The sequence below is a fragment of the Globicephala melas genome, chromosome 3, assembly GCF_963455315.2.
Source record: "Globicephala melas chromosome 3, mGloMel1.2, whole genome shotgun sequence".
In the NCBI taxonomy this organism is placed as follows: Eukaryota; Metazoa; Chordata; class Mammalia; order Artiodactyla; family Delphinidae; genus Globicephala; species Globicephala melas.
The window spans coordinates 161,355,969-161,379,758 of record NC_083316.1 but is presented as its reverse complement, the minus strand read 5'-3'; the positions used below and the strand labels follow the sequence as shown (position 1 = coordinate 161,379,758).

General features: G+C 40.8%; 1 protein-coding gene across 1 annotated transcript; it reads right to left on the bottom strand.

Annotated features, from left to right (window-relative positions):
• Positions 1 to 1,545: 1,545 nt before the first annotated feature.
• LOC115865310 (zinc finger protein 709-like) lies at positions 1,546 to 19,317 on the bottom strand. Its single transcript, XM_060296964.1, has 4 exons — positions 19,182 to 19,317; positions 5,515 to 5,641; positions 5,255 to 5,315; positions 1,546 to 4,873 (listed from the first exon to the last, which is right to left on the bottom strand). The coding sequence occupies exons 1-4, from the start codon at positions 19,182 to 19,184 to the stop codon at positions 3,463 to 3,465; spliced, it is 1,602 nt and encodes a 533-aa protein (XP_060152947.1). The 5' UTR covers positions 19,185 to 19,317; the 3' UTR covers positions 1,546 to 3,462.
• Positions 19,318 to 23,790: the final 4,473 nt, after the last annotated feature.

The window sequence follows — 23,790 nt, the reverse complement described above, 5'->3', positions numbered from 1 at the left end:
AGGTGGATGGACCTAGAGTCTGTCATACAGAGTGAAGTAAGTCAGAAAGAGAAAAACAAATACCGTATGCTAACACATATATATGGAATCTAAGAAAAAAAAAAAGGTCATGAGGAACCTAGGGGAAAGACGGGAATAAAGACGCAGACCTACTAGAGAATGGACTTGAGGATATGGGGAGGGGGAAGGGTAAGCTGGGACTAAGTGAGAGAGTGGCATGGACATATATATGCTACCAAATGTAAAATAAATAGCTAGTGGGAAGCAGCCACATAGCACAGGGAGATCAGCTCGGTGGTTTGTGACCACCTAGAGGGGTGGGATAGGGAGGGTGGGAGGGACGGAGATGCAAGAGGGAAGAGATATGGGGATATATGTATAGGTATAACTGATTCACTTTGTTATAAAGCAGAAACTAACACACCATTGTAAAGCAATTATACTCCAATAAAGATGTTAAAAAAAAAAGAGTATAGTCTCTGAGAAAAAAAGGCTTGATTGCAACAGTGGTCCTGTCTTTCTCTCTTGCTAGGTATGTGTTCTCTCACAAATTACCTAAACTTACAAAGTTGAGTCATAAATGAGATATTAAAAGAGACTTGAACTTTATAGTAAAGGGTGTCTAATACACTGTAGGAAGTACACCAGTGTTTGGATAACAAGTAGGAAAGGAAAAGCTGTTCCAGAGGACAGGGAACTGGCCTGCATTCTTTGCAAGGCCAAGTCTTTTCCTGGTGAAGAGAAAAATGTCACACACCACCTCCATCAAAGGTATTCGTTGACTATGATGGACCAAGACAAAAATTAGGGTATTTTGTAACCATATCTCTAAAATTGATAAAAGATAAAGCTCCAAATAATAAAAATGACCAGTATAGCCCTCTTCTTTCTAATGTAACTGGGGCTTCTTACGAATTAAGTTTAGCTCCACTACACTGTTTTTGCCTTCTAGAAAACAAGGATTATGATAACCAACGAAAGAATAAAGTTACCCTCCTCATGGCATCCAATACAGAAAAACGTCTTGCTTTCTTGGGTAGAAGTCAAATCCTCTAAAGCCAAACTCCTATACGAAGAAGTCCTTCTGAGCATCCTGTACTATTATACCTCACATCACTTAATGGTTTGTGCTCATTCTTATTAGAATTCATTACATTCCTCTCTTTGACTACAAGTGCAATCCTGTAGGTCACTGACAAGAGGGCGCTTAAAAAAAAAACATGATTTAAGTATCTGGTACTAAGAATAAATGAGAAATTAATTTCATAATAAATATCGTAACTACAAAAGAATAAAAAGTAAAATTTGCCTGAGGAAAACATACCTGAACTGTATGTACATAAAATTGACTTAAAATATAAATGATTAAGTGAAAGAAAATTGCAAAGTTTATCTGAAAATACATAATTATAAGGGTATATTTTAATATATCCTGTCAGGAAATGAAATGCACAATAATATTTGTTAGCATTGGACAGCTTAGAAAACAGTTAATAATATATTTCCATGAAAGAACTATAGAAGCATTCCTGTAACAAAAAAATATACATAGTTTAATCACATACAATCAAACAAAATTGAAAACACTGAGGTATTACATTGAGCTCCAAGAAACAAGAAAAACTCAGTCTCCTGACAGGAGAAAGGTTCTTATTCTCACATGGAAAGACCAAGTGAAGGCAGCCAGTGAACACTGCAGTAGAGAAAAAACTCCCATGTCATTCTTTTTGATTACACCATTGCAGATGTCATGGTGAATCAGGAAAACATACTCACTAGGACTGTTAACAGTACAAGGTGTTTCCTACACAAATCAGACCTTATATGGATATAATCTAGAGAAGAGGGGAATCAAAGAATACTCCCAATCACGACAATCTGATTAGTTTCCTGGTGGACAAGAGACCCTGGAGAAGCTGGATTTTTGATGTGGATCTTGGGAAGACATCAGTTGAAACCAGAGCTCTCAGAAAAATTGATATCATACAGTTATTTGTGGTTTTGAGGATACTCTTGACTGGAAGGGCAAAAAATATGGAAAATGGGCTGGAAGATGGTATACCTGAAGCTCCTGTGCATCTGTCTCTCTATATGTAAAATCTGACTACTGCCTTCCTCACTTCTGCCTTCCAAATCTCATGCAAGTCAGATGGATTCTAACAAGGAACCACAAAAGGGATGAGTTCTGGAAAATCTAGTTCCTAACATTACCTACAGGGGGAATAACTCCAGCTCTAGATTTTGTTGTCCTATCAGGCCTCTCTTCTTAATTCAAAGTCTATTCACCAAATTATAGTCAGAAGGAAGGACATAAAGCAAAGACCCAAATATGAAAATAATAATTCACATGGAAACTATATTCTTTTATAAGTGAGGCATACATAAATATTTATTCAACTGTTTATTAGTATGGAAGACAGAAAAAGGCTCTTATACTCTTCACCCCCAAAAAGGAGCTTTGTCGGTAAGAAAGATAAATATATATTCTGGACTAGGATATCCAAGAACTGCCACAAGGCCATTAGGAAAATCCAAATACCAAACTGTCATTTTTCAGTGGCTCCTTAACACAGAACAAATAAAACATTATAAAACAATGTTAACCTAATTGCATTATTAGAAATATGCTTCAATTCACCTATGATCCAACAGGTTTCAAACAGGAAAGAGAAAATATTATTAACTGATTTAAAGAAAAAGCACTACCTATTAATCTTATGTACTGCTGTGGAAACATATGACTTATAAAATCATCTCACCTTGTATTCATTTCTGAGAGTAATTACTAGAAATCCACCATCCAATGGTGCACTCTAAGAAAAGAGGCTTGATAAAGACAACATATTTACAACTTTAATAACAACTCTTTCCTATTTTCTGGAATGTTATACATAGATTAGTTTCCGTCAAGCTTTCTCATGTTACTTACATTTATATTCTTTTTCACATGTAAAGATGTGGGCTCACTGAAATCTTTCCCAGGCTGTTTAACTCAAGAGTTTTTGTCCAGTGAGTCCTTTCATCCTTTCAGAACTGGGATGACAAGGCTTTCCAACATTCTTTACATTTATATGGTGTCTCTCCAGTGTGTGTTCTCACACGTCTTCAAATGGTTTGTGACAAATGAAGGGTTTACCACATTCCCTCCACTCTGATCTTTTGCACATCTTCAAAAAAAAAAAACTCTGATAACATCTGAAGGCTTTTCCACATTCCTTACAGTCACAGGGTTTCTCTTCACTATGAGCTCTTTTGCGCGTTTCTAATGAAGTGTAATCTCTGCAGGATTTACCACACTGCTTACAAGGTTTCTCTTCTATGGGAGTCCTTTCATGTGTTTTCAAGCTTTGAAAATATCTGAAGGCTTTCCCATCTTGTTTACACTGACAGGCTTTCTCTCCAGTGTGGCTTCTTTCATGTTTTCAAAGTGAAGTTGATCAACTAAAGGCTTTTCCATATTCCTTATTCACAGAATTTCTTCTCAGTATGAACTCTTTTGTGCTTTTGGAAGGAAGTGTAATATCTGAAAGCTCTACCACATTGTTCACATTCATAGGGTTTCTCTCCAGTGTGCAGTCTCATGTGTACTCTTAAGGTCTGGTGATGGGAGAGGGCTTTCCCACATTCCTTGCATTCATAGGGTTTCTCTCCAGTATGAGTTCTTCCATGTGACTGTAAGGAATTGTAATAACTGAAGGCTTTACCACATTGTTCACATTCGAAGGGTTTCCCTCCAGTATGAATTTGTTTGTGTTTGTGAAAGGAAGGGTAATATCTGAAGGCTTTACCACATTGTTTACATTCATAGGGTTTCTCTCCAGTGTGCAGTCTCATGTGTATTTTTAAGGTTTGGTGATGGGAGAGGGCCTTCCCACATTCCTTGCATTCATAGGGTTTCTCTCCAGTATGAGTTCTTCTGTGTGATTGTAAGGAATTATAGTAACTGAAGGCTTTACCACATTGTTTACATTCATAGGGTTTCTCTCCAGTGTGAATCCTTTGATGTATTCGAAAAGAACTAGGAGAAATGAAGGCTCTCTCACATTCCTTACATTTATAAGGTCCATCTCCAGTGTGAGTGATCATGTGTGCTCGAAGGCTTGAGAGACCTCTGAAGGCTCTCCCACATTCCTTACATTCATAAGGCTTTTCCCCAGTATGAATTCTTTCATGTTTTCGAAAAGAACTGGGACAACTGAAGGCTTTACCACACTGCTTACATTCATAGGGTTTCTCTCCTGTATGAGTCCTTTCATGTGTTCGAAAAGTATGATAATATCTAAGGAATTTCCCACATTGTTTACACTGATAGGGTTTCTCTTCACTGTGAGTTGTTTCATGTGTTCGCAATGAAGAGGAACAATTAAAAGCTTTCCCGCATTCCTTACATGTATATGGAGCATCTCCAGTGTGTGTTACCATGTGTCTTCGAAACGCTGTGCTCCACATGAAAGCTTCCCCACATTCCTTACATTCATAGGGTTTTTCTCCTGTGTGAATCCTTTCATGTGTTTGAAAGGATGCGCGGGAATGGAACGCTTTTCCACATTCCTTACATTTATATTTTTTCTCTCGATTGTGATTTTTTTCATGCGTCTCCAAAAACTGGAGATAGCTAAAGGCTTTACCACATTCCTTACATTTATATGGCTTCTCTCCATGTTTCTGATACTCATATGGTTTACGTTCAGTGTGACAGCTCATGTGTCTCTTAAGGGATGAATGACGCGTAAAGATTTTTCCACATATACTGCATTCACGTGGTTTCACTCCAGTAGTTTTCTTTTTCAGATTGAGATTTGGAATAAGGCTGAAGTTTTCTCCACATTGACTACCCTCTTTACTTTCACAGAGTCTCTCTACCACATGACTTCTGTAAAAAACAAGGAGTATATTATCAATGAGGTCTTTATTAACAATTTTATACTCAATAGTAGGATATTTGAAGTACATTTTTATCACTTATAGCAATAGTGTAGGTTTTATGCCTTGTCTGAATTGTTTCAAGTTAAATATAAGAAATGCTCTTGCAATCATCAAAACAGTGACATTCATATAGAGTTTATCTATAGTGTTGAACTATTTTGCAAACACTGAACATCTATGTCATATAAGAAAGTAATTTTGGTGAAAATTTTCTAAGAATAACTAAATTTGGAGCATGCATTATTTCTTTTATTTCCTTCTTTTAAAACTGCATAACATAACAGGATATTCACATGAGGCACTATTTTATATTGTGAGTGTGACTTACCTTAGTTTTCTCCCCTGGTTTTTGTACTGATCTTCAATGTCATGATCTTCCCATTTTTCTCCTAAATTGCAGACCAAGAAAAATGATTCCAAGATATTAGAAGTTATAGAAAAACTATCTAAGTCCATTGTTGGCTGTGACCATGCCTAGTTTATTTAGCAACATCCTGCATTTCCACATTCAACATCTTGGAACAATGTTAATGAGCAAGAGACATGTGTTCTCTAATTGACAAAGTAAAGGTAAGTTGTCATCCTCACCTACTGAGGCCAGGTTCCTCAACGTTTCCCGCATCACATCTCTGTAGAGTTTCTTCTGTGAAGGATCCAGTAAAGCCCACTCCTCCAGGGTGAAGCTCACAGCCACATCCTCAAAGGTCACTGAGTCCTAAAACATCCCAGATATGTGTATAGTAGGATGTGTGAGACTAACAGAACTGGACATCTGTACACCATTTATACGAAGGTTATGTATGATTCTGTCATCTCCAAACATTTATTCTATGACTTGGTCATCAGAAACTTACTCTCTGTCCACACTTCCTAATAAGTTTAACAGCATCGTGAAAACATGCAAATTATTTACACAGTTTTATTGTGATTTCGTCACATCTTATTTCTCTCTAATTGCAGGGTCCACAGCATGTTGGGAAATGACAGAAATGCTACACACATGAAACAAATATCATTTTAAGATCATGGATTCCTCGTGAGGAAAACTCTTTCCTTGCCCTTCTTATTACCCACCATTTACAGCACACCATGAACCAAAGGGTCAAATCTGCGTAAGATTTTACTAAATAAAAACATAGTGAAAACTAAAAGCTTTTACTTCTATTCCTATCACCAAACATGAGAATCCAGAACACCTGTAGAAATCCAGCTTTTAATAAGGTCCAGCTGGCTATTTCGTCCCTAAGTACTCCAGGCCTTTAGAAGTAGTGTGGTATGATGTAGCTGGTGGAATGAAACTATCCTTGTCAGGAAGTATTGCTTTTAACTTGCGTAATACTTACCACAGGCTCAGTTTTCCCTTTCTCTCTCTGGTTTGATGGACTAGAAAGTTATTTGGAACTTAGAGTTCAGATACTAGGAAGAAGATGTCACAACTTAGACCACAAAGTCCCTATACTTGTGCACCTTGGGGCTGCTTAGAGGCACACAAAGTGCTGTAGTATGCCAGAAGAGCTCTTTATGGCAGAACCAGAACACTGGGCCCTGTGCCTTGTTGACCTTGAGGAACAGCTGCAGACTACAAGTGTGTTCACTGAAAATCACAATGGATTCATGGCTAATTTGCCCATAAAATATATGAAGGATTCAGCAGTGCTTTCCTCCAAACAACTCTAAAATCTCCATTTTCAAACAGCAGGAAGAAGTGTTTCCCGACCAGCCATTCTAGAGGTTCTTCTCCCAATTTCTCTAATTCCCAAGCTCCTTTCTGGTCTACAGAAGTATGATGGCTTGACCACTGAGCATACGAATTCCTTAGTTGATGACACCACATACTACCAATAGTGAATGAAAGGGTTTACTTCCATAATTGAGGTCTCTGGGGAAAGTAAGGCATACTTCTCCAGCTGCCATGAAATGGCTTGAGAGAGAAACAAAAGGTGCCTGGACTTTTTTTTTTTTAATTGAGGTTAGGGGGTGGGTTTAGGTGAGGGTTCACACACAAGAACAGGATCTTATGAGGACTGACTGTTTTGCTACTGCCAAAGGAAGGAGCACCAAGGCACTCTTATCACTTTGTATAGATGTGGGTCAAAGAGAAATGAGGGGGGATGAGACTTTAAGGTTATCAGCAGCCAGTCATCAAAAACCGGAGTCAGAGAACTCTGGTTTCTCATTTTGGATGCCATCATTCCCAACCACATAGAAAAAAGTGAAAACACTTGAAATCAACAACTCTTCTTAGTTCCATCAGAGCTCTGAAGTCACAGGAAACCACTGGTTTCAAAATTGGGAAACAGAAAATAAAGATACAAAGCCTATACTGAAAACAATCTATTTCACCAGAAGCTAGTTCAAAGACAAAAAAGAGCAAACAATGCAGAACACAATATCCATGAACTGTAGGACAATGACAGAATGTTTAAAATACACACAATGGAAATACCTGAAGGAAAAGAAAGACAGAAAGGAACAGAAGAAATAAGTGAAATAATAATAACAGATTTTTTTCAAAAATTAATCATTGATGGCAAACCACAGATCCAGGAAGCTCAGAGAACACAAAATGAAAATGCTGAAAAATGTACACCCACGATGCAGTGGTTAAGAATCTGCCTGCCAGTGCAGGGGACACGGGTTCAAGCCCTGGTCCAGGAAGATCCCATATGCCGCGGAGCAACTAAGCCCGTGCACCACAACTACTGAAGCCTGAGCGCCTAGAGCCCGTGCTCTGCAACTAGAGAAGTCACTGCAATGAGAAGCCCACGCACCGCAACGAAGAGTAGCCCCCACTCGCCACAGCTAGAGAAAGCCCACACAGAGCAACAAAGACCCAATGCAGCAAAAAAATAAATAAAATTAATTTTAAAAAAAGCACACCCAAGTATATCATATGCAAACTGAAGAAAAAGAATATATTGAAAAGAGCTAGCAGAAGAAACACCTTAGTGAGCTGAGAAAAAAAGATTAAAAATTTTTTTTATTTTATTGAAGTATAGTTGATTTACAATGTTGTATTTTTTTTTAAAGACTAGTCCTTTGTTTTATAAATTTATTTATTTATTTTTTCTGTGTTGGGTCTTCATTTCTGTGCGAGGGCTTTCTCTAGTTGTGGCAAGTGGGGGCCACTCTTCATCGCGGTGCGTGGGCCTCTCACTATCATAGCCTCTCTTGTTGTGGAGCACAGGCTCCAGACAACAAGGCTCAGTAGTTGTGGCTCACGGGCCTAGTTGCTCCGCGGCATGTGGGATCCTTCCCAGACCAGGGCTCGAACCCATGTCCCCTGCATTAGCAGGCAGATTCTCAACCACTGTGCCACCAGGGAAGCCCAATGTTGTGGTTTAAAATATATATATATATATTTATTATTTATTTTATTTATTTACTTATTTAGGCTGCACCGGGTTTTAGCTGTGGCATGCATGATCTAGTTCCTGACAAGGGATCAAACCCGAGACACCTGCATTGGGAGCTCACAGTCTTACCCACTGGACCACCAGGGAAGTCCCTACAATGTTGTGTTAATTTCTGCTGTACAGCAAAGTGAATCAGTTATACATATATATTCTTTTTCATATTCCTTTCCATTATGGTTTATTACAGGATATTGACTATAGTTCTGTGCTATACAGTAGGACCTTGTTGTTTATCCATTCTATATATAATAGTTTGCATCTGCTAATCCCAAACTCCCAATCCATCCGTCCCCCACTCCCTCTTGGTAGCACTAGTTTGTTCTCTATATCTGTGAGTCTGTTTCTGTTTCGCAGATAAGTTCATTTGTGTCATATTTTAGGTTCCACATGTAAGTGATATCATATGGTATTTGTCTTTCTCGTTCTGACTTACTTCACTTAGTATGGTAATCTTTAGGTCCATCCATGTTGCTGCACATGGCATTATTTTATTCTTTTTTATGACTGAGTAGTATTTCTGTTTGTTTTTTTGGTATGTGTGTGTGTATATATATATATGTATGTATATGTATATATATATATATATATACACCAATCTTCTTCATTCATCTATTGATGGACATTTAGATTGTGAATAGTGGCTTGGCTATTGTGAATAGTGCTGCTATGAACATAGGGGTGCATGTATCTCTTCTAATTATAGTTTTGTCTATATGTCCAGGACTGGGATTGCTGGCTCATATGGCAACTCTATTTTTAGTTTTTTAAGGAACCTCCATACTGTTTTCCATAGTGGCTGTATCAATTTACATTCCCACCAACAGTGTAGGAGGGTTCCCCTTTCTCCACACCCTTTCCAGCATTTGTTATTTGTAGACTCTTTAATGATGGCCATTCTGACCAGTGTCAGGTGGTACCTAATTGTAGTTTTGATTTGCATAGAGAAAAAAAGACTTGAATTAAATCAGACTTGTTTTCAGAAACAACACAAGGAAGAAGAGAGTGGAGTGAAATACTGTATAGGCAGGCGTACTTCATTTCATTGTGCTTCACTGTATTGTACTTTGCAGATTTTGTGTATTTTACATATTAAAAGTTTGTGGCAACCCTACATTGCCAGATGATAGTTAACACTTTTTAGCCATAAAGTTTTAAAATTGAGCTATGTAGATTGTTTTTTAGATATAATGCTATTGCATACTTAATAGGCTACAATATAGTATAAACATAACTTTTATATACACTGGGAAACCAAAAATAAGTGTGACTCACTTTATTGTGGTGGTCCTGAACAGAAGCCCCAATCTCTGAGGTATCCCTGTATTTAAAGTTTTGGGGAAAAAAAAAACACTCTCTTGGGACTTCCCTGGTGGTGCAGCGGTTAAGAATCTGCCTGCCAATGCAGGGGACATGGGTTTGAGCCCTGGTCCGGAAGGATCCCATATGCCATGGAGCGACTAAGCCCATGCACCACAACTACTGAGCCTGCGCTCTAGAGCCCGCGAGCCACAATTACTGGGCCCGTGTGCCACAACTAATGAAGCCCGCACATCTAGAGCCCATGCTCCACAACAAGAGAGGCCACTGCAATGAGAAACCTGTGCACCACAACGAGGGGTAGCCCCTACTTGCTGCAACTAGAGAAGCCCACACGCAGCAACGAAGACCCAACATAGTGAACAATAAATAAATAAAATAAATAAATTTTAAAAAAGAAAGAATAAAGTATGGTTCTTTAAAAAAAAGACCCAAAACTCTTAGTTTTCAAATCCCAAAGCTAGTCCTTTGAAAATATTAATTTAATAAAATTGATAAACATCTAATCAAGACAACTGAGAAAAGAAGAAAAACGGAAATTACTAAATCAGAAATAAAAGGAGGAGGAAATAACCATGAAAAAAGATTTGACAACATCCAACATCCATTTATGATAACAAACTAGAAATTGAGCGGAAGGCTCTCTTCTTAAAAAAGAACAACTACACAACACCTGTAGGTAAGATCATACTGAGTCGTGAGACGCTGGATGCTTTACTGTTAAGAGGGGAATAGGGCAAGGAAGTTTCCTTTCACTGCTCCTATTAAACAATGTACTGGAAGCCCTAGCCAATGCAGTAAGGTAAGAAAAAGAAATAAAAGGTATACATAGTGGGAAACAACAAATAAAATTTTGTTCCTTATGATACAATTGTTTATGCAAAACATCTGATAGCATCCACAACAACAGAGATAACCCCTGGAATTAGTAACAGTGTATAGCAAGGTTGAAGGATACACAAGTCAATTGGTTTCCTATAGACCCAAGCAAATACAGTCAATTGATCTTCGACAAAGGAGTAAAGGCAATTCAACAGAAAAAGTAAAGTCTTTTCAACAGTGCTATAAATAATGGATATTCACATAGAAACACACATGAGCATAAACAAAATGAAAGTCGACACACACCTTACACCTTTCACAAAAATTAAAACAAATCATATATCTAAATGTAAAATGAAAAAGCAAAAACATTCTAGAAGATAACATATGAGAAACTACAGGTGACCTTGGTTTCGGTAATAAATTTTTCAATAAGACACACACACAAAAATCCCCAAGAGAAAAAATGCTAAGTTTCACTTCATTAAAATGAAAAACTCCCGTTCTGGAAAAAGTGTTTAGAGAATGAAAAGGCAAGTCACACACCAGGAGAAAATCCTTTGTAAAACACTTATCTGATAAATGACTGATACCCAAAACAACTAAAGAACTCTTAAAGCACAACAATAAGATTACAGATACTCCAAATAAAAATGGGCAAAAGATGTGAACAGACAAGTCGCCAAAGAAAGACAGATGGAAAATAAGGAATTTGAAAACATGCTCAACATACATCACTGGGGGATTACAAATAAAACAATGAGCTATCACTACATACTTATTAAACGCCAAAAATTTTGAAACACTCAGAACACCAGCCATTGGTGAAGACGTGAAGCTATAGATAATCCTTATTCATTGTTGGTGGGAATGAAATTTGATATGCCTGTATTGGAAGACAGAATTTTCTGTCAAAACTAAATACACTCTTACTTCTCATACTAAGATCCAACAATCACACTTGTTGGTATTGACCTAAATGAGTTGAACTCACGATCTCACATTTTCACAAAACCCTACATATGAATGTTTGTAGGAACTTTATTCATACTTGGCAAGGGTTAAGAGTTAAGCAAGATATCTTTCAAGAGTCAAATGGATAAATCAGTGGTATATCCTTACAATGAAACACTGTTCAGTGATAAAAGGAAATGAGGTATCAAGCCATGAAAACACATGGAGGAACCTTAAAAGTATACTGCTAAGTGAAAGAAGCCAATCTCACAAGGCCACACACTGTATGATTCCAAGTGAATAACACCCTGGAAAAGACAAAACTATGGGCCAGTAAAAAGACCTCAGGCTGTGAAGGATTTGAGGGTTGGAGGGAGGGATGAATGAATAGGTGGGGCATAAAAGATGTTTAGGGAAGTGAAACTACTGTATGTGATACAGAAATGAAGGACACAGGTCATTAAACATTTGCCAAACCCACAGATCTTATAATGCAGAGTCAATGCTAATGTAAACCATGCAATTTACCGTATCAGTGTTTGCTGAGCAATTTTAACAAATGTACCAGTTAAACAAGAAGTAAAAAATAGTGCAAACTGTGGATGCAGAGGGGTTATGTGGAAATTCGCTATACTTTCTGTAAACCTAAAACTACCCTAAAACAACTGAAGTGTATTAGAAAAAAAAAGATGAAGACAAACGAATTACAATTCACCCCTGATTTGACTGACTGATGACTGAAACAGGACACCTTTCATTCAACTGACTTGAACTTATTCAATAAGGCAGTATGGTGCTCCATGAGCCTGAGACCAGTAAGAGAGGTAAAACTTCCACTGAATGCCATGTTGAAGAGAACTGCACTGCATATTCTGAGAAGTGCCATGGTTACTATCAATAGTGTCTAGAACTCCAACATGGATGAGGATTTTTCTGGCAAGACCGTGTGTTCTGGACCTAGGGCATGTTAGATGAGATTTACCTTGATTTATATTTTTGGTATCTCTTGAGTTCAAAGGTTCCTAAAATTCTTCTACCACAAAGGGGCAACTCTTAGACAATCGTCCAAAAGTCTGTGAATACAAGTAGATGAGGCCAGTTTTGGTCAGTAGTAAGACGACTGCCTGATGTTTGGTTTGTGTGACCCTGGGGTTTGGTCATTCATCAGGGATATCACAATTAAGGGATGAAGAGCAGCAACTCTCCACAGAGCTCATCATGTAGGAATGCATATTGTCATCCTTAAAGTCTGTGCACTCCCAAAAGCTGTGCATTCCGTCAATCCCAGGGAAGCCTCCATCTGGGGAAGTGGTGACCTTTTCCAACACCAAAGCAACTTTCAAGGGACTGAATAGGGAAGAGGCCACCCTCCTGCAGGAGGCATAGGCCAGGACAAGTTTGACTCCATCATGTCACATGGAGGTGTTGGTAGGCATGCCGACCCGAGGCATAATGGGCAGCTCAGCAGAGGATCGCATGCTCAGCACTTGTGAGAGCCTCTATTTTCAATAGAGCCCGGTACATGGTGATAATTGAAGTTCTAAGGCAGTTCCTTGCACCAGAAGCCTATAGATAACTTAAGGCCATCATGGGTAATTCCAGTAGGCATTAGCCTCTATACTGAGGGAGACTCCAAAGGAACTAACAGGAATGCCTGTTGTATGGCCATTTAAACATAGTCCAGAGTCTTCTGTAGTAGGGGTGCCCTCAAGGTAGGGGCCAATTTCCAAGTAATAGTAAAAATGGGCTCAAGTAAAATTCGTAAATAAGGAATATGCTGTCTCCCCAACACCAAAAGAACCTAGTAGATCTTGTAGGTGCTGAGAGGGATTACAGATATTTCTTCACATTGTCAGGGAGGGAAAAGCTGTTTAATTACCAAAAAACATTCAGAAACTTAACCAAGGGCCTCACATATGTGTGGGGTCAATGGCCCATACACTTTTCGCAAGCTCCTTTTTTCAGTAATTGTATGTTCTGAATGAATGAGAAATGAATGTCCTCAGAGGAGGATGTCGTTAGTGTGATGTCATATCTGTGCTCCTGGAACAAAGTGCATGCAGTTCAGATCTTCCTGCAGAGACTGTGGGATGGCCACGCTGCTGAGGTTCCCTGAGGGTAACCAGGTAAACGTGTATCATGTCCCTTCAGAGGTGAAGGCAACTGCAGCTGAGAGGGTGTTGAAATAGGCACTGAACGGAACAGACTTATCAAATCTGTGAGAGCAGGGTATTTACCAGCCGCTGATTGGATGGAGTAAGTAATTTCCATAATGTTGGAGACTAGGAATAGGGGCTAATTTGATGCAACCACAACTCGGGTTGCTATAATCCACTCTGAGGTGTCATTCATCCTTTCCAGGTTTAAGGGCAGACCAAATAAGGCTATTAAAGAAGAAAATTGGCGGTAAACACTTCTCCCTAAATACATTTCTTATAATGGCTTTCAATAATTCAAGGCCTTGTTTAATTTAAATCAGGCCATATTAACTAATTTAACTGATAGTTAAGGTCTCTCTCTGGGGTCTCATTTTGTCTAGCCAATTTGGAAGTAGAAGACAATTTAATTTTACTTAATGAACCATGGGTTCAGAGCTTTCCTGCTCACTATGGGATATTTTGGGACAATGGGCGATATGACTATGAGAAATTTAGGCAACATGAGAGTTCTGCTGCTGAAGGCAAATTATACCTATTTGTCCTTTATATTATATTCAGTAATTCTTCCTAAGATGATGAGGTAAATTGTTTAAACTTAGTGGGATCCCCAGGTACACCTGTAATTTGAAACCTAGTTTGATTAATTACATGAAGTTTTGTGAATTAGTGCAGTACAGGAGATGTTAATATTAAATCAAACCCATATTATAGAGGACCAAAAGCTAAGCAGGCCCCTTCCATCTTTTGCTATGCAAATTTTTTAGCATAATTGCAAATTATGCAAAAATGCAAATTTTTTTCACAGTTGAGTGAAATTGTGTTCCTTTATTTCAGTACCTTTCTTCTCTTGTTCCCTCCCGCCAGTTCTTCCTTGTTTTGCATCTTAGGTCACTGGATATACTCTGGGGGAGAGGGTGTCCTCTCTTCTCTTGTACTGATAATTTTTTTCCTCCAGAGAGCCTCACCACAGTGCCATCAGGGTCAGAGGCCTCCTTCATGATAACTGGTTACTTTATAGAAATTAAGCACCCTGGGCTTCCCTGGTGGCGCAGTGGTTGGGAGTCCACCTGCCGATGCAGGGGATGCGGATTCGTGCCCCGGTCTGGGAGGATCCCACGTGCCGCGGAGCGGCTGGGCCCGTGAGCTGTGGCCGCTGAGCTTGCGCTTCCGGAGCCTGTGCTCCGCGGCCCGCGTACCGCAAATTAAAAAAAAAGAAATTAAGCACCCTAGGCTTAAATTGTTTTAAGTTAATCCCTTTGCTGTGCCACAGTGAGGCTATGGGTTTTGTCCACCATAACTCAGAGGGTCAGGATCTTTGTTGCAGTAGAGGCAGGGGCAGCAGCAGCAGAGGTACTTAAGGGGCCTGGTGAGCCCTTTGGTATTAGGAGCGGACTCAGCCTGGCACCTACTGGCTACCTTTACCCTCTCTTCTCTTTCTCTCTGGAATAATTGTTCTTTTCGGAGTGACCATCCAAGGGGCTCACCTCATTCACAGGGTATAATCATCCGAGTACTCCCCAAAGATCACCCCCCGCCCCAAGGTCTGGGTGAACCCAGCCTCAGTCACACCTTCACTCCAAACACAAATAGGTTCCATCCACGCCATGGACTCAGGACCACTACAAGGAGGGCCCCAGGGCTCCTGCTCTCAAAAGACAAGGAATTACCAAAACTGTCTCTGTATATAGAGCCCAGGCTTGGTGGATCAGCAACGCCACACAGGGCAGCACAGCGCACAGGAGGAGACCCCAGCAAACAGCAGCTCACAGGGCAGGAGCCTCCAGGCTTTCTAATCAGCCTGTCCTGATAAGAAGCACTAGGGGGAAAGGGAGAGGTGAGGCTTACCTGTCAGTAGTCAAACATCAAATATGTGGATCCTGACTACTCATTATAAAAACAAACCCAGGGCTTCCCTGGTGGCGCAGCGGTTGAGAGTCCACCTGCCGATGCAGGGGACACAGGTTCGTGCCCCGCTGCGGGAAGATCCCACATGCCGCGGAGCAGCTAGGCCAGTGAGCCATGGCCGCTGAACCTGCGCGTCCGGAGCCTGTTGCCCCCGCAACGGGAGAGGCCGCAACAGTGGGAGGCCCGAAAAGAACAAACCCAGGTAAGAGAAACACGCATTCGCACTAGCTTCTTTTTATATAAAGAAACATTAACAGGATGATCAAGAAGTAATCAAAAACTGGTATTCTGAGAGTGGGTGGAGTAAGAGTACAGGAGTGGAGGAGGATATGTAGGTAGGGAGTCTTCTTAAGTTTCTTATTTTAGGAATATTTTTTAACCCTCATGTGCATCATTTATTTAAAAGCAGGAGAGAAATTGATATGCGTCATAGTTTCCCATGCTTAATCATTATTTTAAATTAATTTTTGTTTTTTAAAATTAATTTTAACTTTTCTACATAGGAAACCACTCCAAGATTTAATCCTTTAAATGCTAACAGATATAAAACTGCACACCGTCAAAGATTTACAAATCCCCTTCTAACTGAAAGGACAAGAACATTATAGTTTGTCCCTCCACTACATTTCACGCTGGGGATATTTTCAGGAATGAGTGGCATAATGAAAAATATTAGGGGGTTGCAATTAAACCCTGAAATAGACTAGGAATTTAAAAGATGTATATAAGCTTTAAGGTGTTTTCTTCATATCAACAGAAATATAATATCATATATTATATCTTCATATCAACAGAAATTATAATTTTTTCCTCATATCCATTAAAATAAGACTTTATTTGCTTTAGGAATAGCATGACCTTTTTAAATGTCAAAGTTCCCTAGGGACAGGAGAGCATTACGCTAAATGAAATAAGTCAGAGAAAGATAAATACTTAATAACTGTAAATGGAGTATAACCTTTAAAAATTGTATAATAAATAAATAAATTTTTTAATGGAAAAAGCACCTGAGCACTTAAATACACCCATCTCATGTTGAAGTTCTTTTGTCTAAATGGAACAAAATTCTAATTGGTTCCACAATTTTCTTGCTTTACTCACATTGTATCTCTCAATCAACTTACACACTAAAAGCCCCAAAGCTAATGGAAACTAGAGTCAAAGAACTGCAATCTTCAGTTGAGAAAGAAATCCAAAGAAAGAAACACATATTTGAAATGACTGTGTGATTTTGAGGATTCCAGTATTTATGTGAAAAATTTAACAATTTTTGCAAAGTACTTGGAAATTGATATTGGCTTATTAAACCTCCTTAAGGTAGAATTTTAAAGCTTTGTACACATTGGAACTCTACCTGGTTTTGGACCAACCCCAGAACAAAACAGAGCCACCTCTTACACACACACACACACACACACACACACACACACACACACACACACGACTGCAATAAACCTGGAGAACTTGCATGAGGGAACTCACCTTAAAAGGAGAAATTGTATAGTTTTTAAAATTGTATAAAATAAAATCGTTTGCTCTGCTATAAACCACCATTAAAAATCACAGTGTTTCAATTTGGTACTCAAATACCATTTTTGGATTAAAAATTGTCACGGAAGTAATAAATGATTCCAACAACAACAACAACAAAAGAAACACAAATACTGGAATCAACACAGATAAGCAGCCTTCTAGCTACAGTTCAGAAGAAAAACCCACTTTCAGAAAGATGACCAAATTCCCAGACTTGGGGTCTAAGATATAACCCCTAGAGTGGGTTAGTCACTGGAGAAGGAGGGTAGGGACAGCTGAGGAGCCACATGAATGAATTCTGGGAGCTCACACGCCCTCCCTCATCCTGTAAGCACGGAAGTGCTGCCTACACTAGGTTCTAGTCTCACAAGTGAGGAAACTCTCAGCCTCATTCAGTTTAAGGTTCTGACCCAAATTTATAAACCCTTTGTCCACAAGACAGAGGATGTGATCGTAACAGACTCTCTCAATGTGCACAAATTACACTGAGTGCACCTACACTGTGGATGTACAACTCAAACATGACGTCTAGAAATGTCTAGGCCTATGGAACCACAACTACAACCTCAGAAAGGGAATCAATCCCACCTCCTTGCAGGTGCACCCCCAGCTTTCCAGGGCTCTGTAGCTTCTCTCAGCATAAGTCTCCTTCTGTGATGGGTGTAAGCAGGTAGGACACCTGCAGGGGAGGCTCCCCAGGAAGAACAACTGGGCCTGCAAGTCCTTCTCTTTACAGGCTCAAGGAAGCGTGGATCACTGACTATAGGCCTCTGCTCTGCACTGGAGTTGCTTTGGAACATGGTTGATGTTTTAACTGACACAAACCTGGTGTTTGAACAATCCAGCAAAATAATTTAAACCCATCGTTTATGTGGAAAGGAGATAAGAAAATTGTAAGCCACTGTTACTAGTTCAACCAGAAAACACAAAATATCTACTCGTTTCAGAAGAAAAGATGTCAGTTAATGATTATTTCCAAAGCAAGAAACTGGTTTGAAAATAATTAATCGCACTTGAACACTTGGTCTGCAAGTCTCAGCAGACACCACACAATCTGAGAATTTCATTTGAAATCACCCAAAAGTAAAGAATAGTCCTCAGAAACTTACTACACACGCTTGGGGGAAGAAAAAAAGCAAAACAAGAACTTGTAAATGGAATGTAATCCTGGAATATTTTATTTTTTCTGAGATTCACCACTTCTGCTTCTTTGGAAATATTTTATACTACTGTCTTTGAAGCTGTATTGATTAAATACATTTTATCTGATTGAAAAACGATGCTTAAATACATGAATAAATCTTTTAAAGGTGACAATCCCAGGGAGGGCCAACGCTGACAGCACATATCACCCAGGAAAGTTTTAAAGAGGAACCTCCACCCATAGGATGTCTGTGCCCAGGAATGAGGCTGGGAGGAGAGGCACAAGGATTTTGAACAACCTAATTCCAGGAGGTTATTCTTTGCTTTCTTCTCATGGAAAACACCCACAGACAAAAGTAAACTGAAAAAAAAAGGGCCATCCAGGGCTCTGGGGGAAAATGATAAAGTTAAAATACTGGGTCTGTTTGAAAGGTACCACGGAGGACAAATAGTTGATAATGATGCTGTGAATCAGAGAAGGAAAGATGGCTTTGGGAATGTGGGGTGGATTGTGAAAATTTAGGGGTTTATTACCAGCCCTAGAAAGAGCTAGGCTGAGGGGACAGGGTCGTGGACTTGAGACTCTGCTACCCAAATAATTGGAAAACTCAAAGAGAAAACGGGTGCCCCCTGGGAGAAAGTAAGGACTGGGGACCCCCCAGACCACAGCTCCTCTCACGCACGAACCACGGAGACCGAGTCACGATGGTCCCCTGATGACCCTCCCGGTGGTCACCACACAATCTGGGGCGGACGCGGGGCTGCGGGGCCGGGGCCGAAGCCGCGGCTTGCAGTGACAGGACAGGACGCCGGGGTCCCGGCTGCCGGCCCCGCCCCCACGCGGCAGGACGGAGGGGACCGAGGTCCGAGCGGCGCCACTCGCGTCCTCAAGACTCCGGAGTTGACAGCGGGGAGGCCCGGTACCATCACAGCTGGTTCGGATCAATTCCAACCAACGCCTCCTTCCCTCCCGCTCCAACTCCGCACCCTGGTAACCCACACTCACCATTTCTAGGTTTCCTGGGTCTCTCTGAATCCTTCCTACGACTCCCACGACCACCGCAGGTCACAGCGCGACAGACTCTGAGGCACTGCCACCTCCGTCATTGAAGGATAGGAAACCGGATCGCTAGCCTGGCCTGAGGGAGTGAAAACGCCCGAGCTAGAGCAGTGCGTCGCCCCACCCACCTGCCCAAGCGGCGCCCCTGATTGGACAGTTTGTAAGGCCGCATCCCCCAGTGCTTGAGTGACAGCTGGGCGGGAAGACGTGTGACTCTTGGAAACTAGCTTCCGCCCCGCCCCTGCCCCGACCCGTGCTGAGGGCAGCGGGTGGGGCGGAAACCTGACCCAGCCTGATTGCTTTGCGTTGAAACAGAACTTTTTCGTCCAGCTCTATATGAACACATGAGCGCAGGGAATTTCTGACTGAGTTTCCCAATGGAGCAACTAAGCACAGATCATGAGGGTAGCCCAGGCAGGTGTATGACCAGGCCACCTAAGATGGCTGTTCTCTTGCTCTCTGTACATCCCCTGCTCTACCAGGCCCTGCTTCACCTACACCCTATTCACATGACTGATCCTCCCTCTTAATCTTAGAGCCTAATCAGTAAATGCTTAGGTACTTGCCCCTGGCTACTGATTGTTCTAATCTTCACATCAGACTATCTCCACTTTCATAGCTTATCAAAGGGGTGGTGCGGTTTCATGGTAACTGATGAGCCAATCTGAGGTCAGTTTCCTCCGTTATTGGTAACTCCCACCCAACGAAGACGGTTCTGCCTGACATCTGCTGTCTACAGTGGGGTGTACCTCCAGGGGCCTTCTGCTTCGGACATGTAAGATCCCCTATCCGTTAAACCATTGATTTCTCTACGGCTGATTCCGGGCTCTTTCTTTGGTCTTGAGACTGGGCAGTTAATGGGTTTGCAAACCTGCAGGGTGCAACCCAACACCTGGCCACACTGGAAAAGAGGGTCTTGTGTTCTCTAGGGGCCAAGGGTGTCGACCAAAAAAAAATTCACCACCTAAAAGTTGAGAGTTATGTTTTATTCGGCAGACATACTGAGGACTTCAAGCCTGGGAGGCAGCATTTTAAGCAACCCTGAGAAGATTGCTCTGAGGAGGTGAGGGGGTAGCTAGGATATATAGGAGTTTTGCAACAAAGGGCAGGTAGTAGGAACAAAAGATTACTGTTAATAAAAGAAAACTAGATATCTCAAGTTAAGGAATTTAGCACTTTTCTATCTATGGGAAGATGCAAGAGTGTGAACTCACTGAAATCATTCCTTTGATGTGTACCTCAGCTACAGTATCCTACGTTTTCACATCCTGAGTTTCTTCAGGGCTCACCACTGTTGAGAGTGGCTGCAGTCTGATGGCTGCTAGATGGCAGGTATTCTTTGTTTCCTTCCTGAGTTCCCGCAGGGCTCCCCGGCTCACTGCAGTTGCTGATAAATGTAACATCCTTTGTTTACTGACATGGCAGGCAGGCAGTATTTTATTTCTCAAGGGTTTGGTGTAAGGCTGGGAGGCCACTCATGGAACTGTGACCCTTTTTCAGAAACCGAAATGTGACCTCACCATCTGTAATAAAGAATCTGGCTTCATCTTAATCTTCAGTTTTAAGTTATTTTTTTAAAATTTGGCTGTGCTGCGCAGCTTGCGGAATCTTAGTTCCCTGACCAGGGATTGAACCTGCACCCTCGGCAGTGAAAGTATGGCGTCCTAACCACTGGACTGCCAGGGAATTCCATCCATTTTAATCTTTGATCCTTGACAGCGCTGAGCCTTCGTCCATCCATCCGTGGTCCAACCCCACTCATTTGGTACTTAAGAGACGGAATCCCAAGCACTTGGCTCTAGTGGGAAGTTTGAACCCTACAGTCCCAGTTGGGCTCAAGGACTCTTTTCAGTCTAAGCATAGGGTGTGAGATGTATTCATTAAATTCTCAGGTAAGGAAATTTATTTTAGATTAGTTTTTGCCTTTGTCCCTAGAGAACTTGAAATGTAAGTGACTATAATATCCCTAAGACAACTGATTCCTATTTCACTAAGAAAACAATAAATCGTTATGTAAATTTGAGATGCACCTAGAACCTCTTCCCCCGCCCCCAGATTTGTTGAGGTATAATTGATTAATAAAATTGTCTATATTTAAAGATTACAATGTGATGATTTTCTGATCTACATATACTATATTGTACATTTGTTAAGACAGTGGATTAAGAATTCTCACCACACATACACACAAACAATGTGAGGTGATGGACGTGTTAACCTGGAAACTCCAAGATGCTGAAGAGACTGGATTGCAAAACTCTTGCATTGCAAAGTGCTTAATGCATTTATTTACTTATTTCAACAGCTTTATTATGATATAATGTACATACTATACACTGCACCACTTTAAAGTGTATAATTCAGTGGTTTTTGGTATATTTACAGATAAATGCAATCATCACCACAATTTTTGAACACTTGGGTCACATCAAACAGAAAACTGTCTCCCCTTTATCTGTCACCCGCAATTGTCCCATCTTCCTCCTCCAAACCCCAGCCTTAGGCAACGCCTAATTTACGTTCTGTCTCTATAAATTTCCCTTTTCAGGGTTTTCATATGAAAAGAATCCTAGTATCTAGGGTTTTTGTGACTGACTTCATTGATGTAGCATAATTTTTTTAAAAGGGACAACCGTGTTCTAGCAGGTATCAATTGTTCATTCATTTTTGTGGCTGAAATATATTCCATTGGATGGATAAAACATGTTTTGTTTACATATTCGTCTGTTCATGGATATTTGGTATGTTTTCACCTTCTGGCTACTATGAATAACATTGCTATAAATTTCACGTACAAGTTTTTGTTCCAACATGTATTTTTCTTGGGCATATACCTAGGAGAGGAACTAATGGATCATATGATAATGCTAGGTTTAATATTTGAGGAACTCCAAGACTGCTTTACAGAGTGGCTACACCAGTTTATATTCACACCATCAGTTTATGAGGGTCAAATTTCCCCCCATAAACCTGAAATTTGTTATCCCACTTTTTGATTCCAGCCATCCTAGTGGGTTTTTTTGGTTTGTTTTTAATAAATTTATTTATTTATTTAGTTTTGGCTGCGTTGGGTCTTCGTTGCTGCACGCGGGCTTTCTCTAGTTGTGGCGCGCCGGCTTCTCATTGCGGTGGCTTCTCTTGTTGTGGAGCACAGGCTCTAGGTGCACGGGCTCTAGGTGCACGGGCTTCAGTATTTGTGGCGCGCGGGCTTAGTTGTTCCATGGCATGTGGGATCTTCCCGGACCAGGGCTCGAGCCCGTGTCTCCTGCATTGGCAGGTGGATTCTCAACCACTGTGCCAACAGGGAAGCCCCCTAGTGGTTTATGAAGTGGTATCTCCCTGGGGTTTTGATTTTCATTTCCTTGATAACTAATGATGTCCAGCACCTTTTCATATACTCTGGGCCATCTTTGTATATCCTCCTTGGAAAAATGTGTGTATTCAATCCTTTGCCACTTTTAAATTGACTCATTTGACTTTTTATAATTAAGTTATAAGAGGTATTTAGATATTTTCGAGACAAGTTTCTTATCAGATATATGACTTGCAGACTTTTCCTCCATTCTGTGGGTTGTGTTTCCATTCTCCTGCTTTAAAATTTTTGCTTTTAATTCTGGTAATGTATACATGCCATAAAGTTTACATTTTCAACATTTTAAAACTGTACGGTTCAGTGGTGGGAAGTAAATTGACATTGTGAAACTAATCTCCAACTATTTTCATCTTGCAAAACTGAAACTCTTTTCCCATTAGAAAAAACCCTCTTCATTATCCCGTTACCCCAGCCCCTGGTAGCGGCCGTGGCTCACGGGCCCAGCCGCTCCGCGGCATGTGGGATCCTCCCAGACCGGGGCACGAACCCGTGTCCCTTGCATCGGCAGGCGGACTCTCAACCAGTGTGCCACCAGGGAAGCCCACAACCACTCTTTTTATTTCTATAAATCTGACGACTCTAGGTCCTCATACAAATGGAATCATACAGGGTTTAACCTTTTTTGACAGGCTGATTTCACTTAGCATAATGTTCGTAAGGTTCATCCATGTTGTAGCACGTCTGAATTTGCTTTCTTTTTAAAGCCAAGTAACACTCCATGGAATGTTAAGTGCCACGTTTTTTTTTTTTTAATTTTTTAAAAATTTTACTTTCTTTAGGCTGTGTTGGTTCTTCGCTGTGGTGCGCGGGCTTCTCACTGTGGTGGCATCGCTTGTTGCAGAGCATGGGCTCTAGGCATGCGGGCTGCAGTAGCTGTGGCACTTGGGCTCAATAGTTGTGGTTCGTCGGTTCCAGAGCACAGGCTCAGTAGTTGTGGCGCACGGGCTTAGTTGCTCCGTGGCATGTGGGATCTTCCTGGACCAGGGCTCAAACCCGAGTCCCCTGCATTTGGCAGGCGGATTCTTAACCACTGTGCCACCGGGGAAGCCCCAGTGCCAAGTTTTTTTGATCCATTCATCTGTTGATGGACATTCGGGTTACTTCCACCTTTTGGCTATTGTGAATAATGCTAATAGACACACGAGTGGACACATATCTTTTTGAGTTACTGCTTTTAATTCT

Excerpts from the sequence above, each read along its gene's own strand:
- LOC115865310 (XM_060296964.1), bottom strand. Across the intron at positions 5,316-5,514 it reads GAGGAACCTGGCCTCAGTAG|GAGAAAAATGGGAAGATCAT; the intron begins GTGAGGATGACA and ends TCTGCAATTTAG. Across the intron at positions 4,874-5,254 it reads AACCAGGGGAGAAAACTAAG|AAGTCATGTGGTAGAGAGAC; the intron begins GTAAGTCACACT and ends TGTTTTTTACAG.